Source organism: Penaeus chinensis, chromosome 3 (genome assembly GCF_019202785.1).
Source record: "Penaeus chinensis breed Huanghai No. 1 chromosome 3, ASM1920278v2, whole genome shotgun sequence".
NCBI classification, from domain to species: domain Eukaryota; kingdom Metazoa; phylum Arthropoda; class Malacostraca; order Decapoda; family Penaeidae; genus Penaeus; species Penaeus chinensis.
In genome coordinates this window covers 1,728,723-1,731,222 of record NC_061821.1, presented here as the reverse complement: position 1 = coordinate 1,731,222, position 2,500 = coordinate 1,728,723, and the positions used below count along the sequence as shown (strand labels likewise).

At 35.2% G+C, this 2,500-nt stretch overlaps 1 protein-coding gene across 2 annotated transcripts in view; it reads right to left on the bottom strand.

Moving 5' to 3' along the window:
• LOC125039207 (dipeptidyl peptidase 8-like) overlaps window positions 1-2,500 on the bottom strand; it is a 22,438-nt gene that overhangs the window by 17,932 nt on the left and 2,006 nt on the right. For both annotated transcript variants that reach the window (XM_047633009.1, XM_047633002.1), the window contains exons 2-5: window positions 1,720-1,992; window positions 1,374-1,583; window positions 863-992; window positions 389-529 (exon numbers count right to left, since the gene is read on the bottom strand). In XM_047633009.1, coding sequence (XP_047488965.1) covers window positions 389-529; window positions 863-992; window positions 1,374-1,583; window positions 1,720-1,974 — 736 coding nt within the window. In that variant the 5' untranslated portion in view covers window positions 1,975-1,992. The remainder of the gene's footprint in view (window positions 1-388; window positions 530-862; window positions 993-1,373; window positions 1,584-1,719; window positions 1,993-2,500) is intronic.

Below are 2,500 nucleotides of genomic sequence, written 5' to 3'. Positions count from 1 at the left end.
TTTTGGGATGTTGGATGAGACTATACAGAGACTAAGGCTGCCACTCACAAGAAAGACAGGGTACAAGGATATTCACATTTAACACTATGCTTGTGGATTTTCAAAATGAAGTAACATCTTTTTATGTACTCAACCTTATATTTACTTGTACATACATTCTACTGCTATTGCTATTTGTTATTTTATTGTTTTTGTAACTTATTTTTGTGTTTGTTTACCTTTTATTCAATTACTTGCAAGTGAATTAAGTATTTCTCATCACTTTCATAATTTTCAACTGATAATAATTTATGGGTATTAAGATTCATGTGCATAAGGCCGGCAAACATTACAGATGAAACACATTACCTACATCTAAAAACAACAAATCATCTTCACCATAACATACCTGGAGATACAGGTTGCCACCAGTAACCCTGGTAACGTGTAAATTCCTCTTGCATGACATAAGAGGGCATTCCTGCGCTCTTGGGGTCATATTCAAGACGCCCACTACCACTATGGACATGAGTCACTCTCTTCTCTTCCCCTGAAACATCAATACAGTAGTATATATTTAAGCTCATATTTTAAAGCAATTTCTTTTCTTTTTTTTCAATATTCACTCTTCATAAAATTTTCTTACATGATTATAATGATTTTTACAATTCAGTTTCACATAAGGCCACACTGAAGTTTTATATAAAACCTTACTTACAACCACTCATACATGATAAACAGTTAAACAAAGAAAATTAATTACACAAACACAAAGTTGTATATTCATTTATCCCAGTAAAAAAAAACAAAAAACAATACATTTCTACCAACCACAAGAATGAATGTTCTTAAATATAAAAATCCAAGTAATTTACTAAAATACCTGTTTTAGTATTATACAAGTATATGTCATATCGGGCAGCAAAAGCAATGAGGTTTGGATTTGCTGGGCAGATCTGAGGGTTGAGTCGCACTTGACAGCTTGGCAACTCTCTGGGACTGACAGGGCCAGTCTGCAATGCAAACATTCACCTTAACAAACTGCTGAATAACAGATAATGTCAGTGTACAAGAAACAGTATAGTGTCTTAATAAAGTTAAAACAAATTAAGGCTGAACAGAAAATTAGAGTAACTTCCAACATTGCTGCCCAATACATTTTTACCTTGATTAGTATGTTTCACCAAAGATTTATTTCTAATTAACATGCACATTTTTATTTACTTGTTATTTTTTAATACATTTTTCTTGTCTGACTTGATTACAGAATTCGACTAAAGCTTTTTTACCCCCTTCCATTGCTTCCTTAACATGGTTTACAGAGAATCTGATGTCCATTATTCTTCAGAAAAATGTTGAGAAGGAAAACGAATGTGGTTTAATCTATCACTTACAGGTCTCTCAGGATGTACACACTGGAAGATAGTGGATGACGCTGGGAAGACAAGGGTTCCAGACGCAGGATGCAGCTCGTAGTTGGTGATTCCCCATGTAGATATGCGCCGACGCTCACTAAGCAGCTGCTCTTCCCTGGAAGTGCGGCGCCAGAGGAAAGAGTGCCCAGACTCCAGAACCTCCTGGTAAACCAGCTTACTACACCAAGTCTGTTAAAATATAAGAACCTTGGAGAACAAGACAACTAACCGCATAATTTTTATAACAGTATTCATTAAAGACCATTTGCAGTTTCTAGGAAAAAAAGTCATAAATATACACCACTACCAATATGGCCTTACTTACGGTATCAAGATTAATATCTGCATAGAAAAGGGTAGATTCTCGTCCCTGGCCTGGAGAGAGGAGGAAGTAACATCGCAGCTGCGTCGGGCTGAGGCGCCGGAAGGTCACGTCAGTGGGAGTCTTGACAGAGAGGTGTAAGAAGGTCCTCCTCAGCTCCCGGACACGCTGGTGAACTTCACGCCAGTTCAGGGAGCCTCCAGTGGATCCCCCAGCACCTCGTGCCACGCCACCTCCACCATTTGTTATACGTGGCATTCTTTCTCTTGTGACAAGCTGAAGGGAAAACTTTTTTAATTCACATATCAAATAAAGTTACTGAAGTAAATTTATTTAATTATCTCAAGGTAATATTACTGACTATTTCTATAAACAGGTCTGTCTCTTAATATTTTAAGTCAATCTACAGCACAAACAAATATAATATCAATAAATACATTCTATCATCAATAACAGAAACAGGCCTATTCTCACATCCCTAAATATGATAATTCAAATAACATGTCTCTACTCCATATATTAAGGCAACTTAAATTTTCAAATCACCTTTGAAATTCTTCACAAACTATTAAAACATTTTAACCATAAATAAAGCTACATGAACCCAAGAATAATAATACATAATATACAGATGTGATACATAATTTTTCTATAATTTATCATAAACTTTATCTATGGACATATATTTGAATTAGTTCTAAATATGATTGACATTTTTTTAGAGATATCACCAAATATCATTGTCTAATAGATACATAACATTGCATTAGGACATGTTCCCACT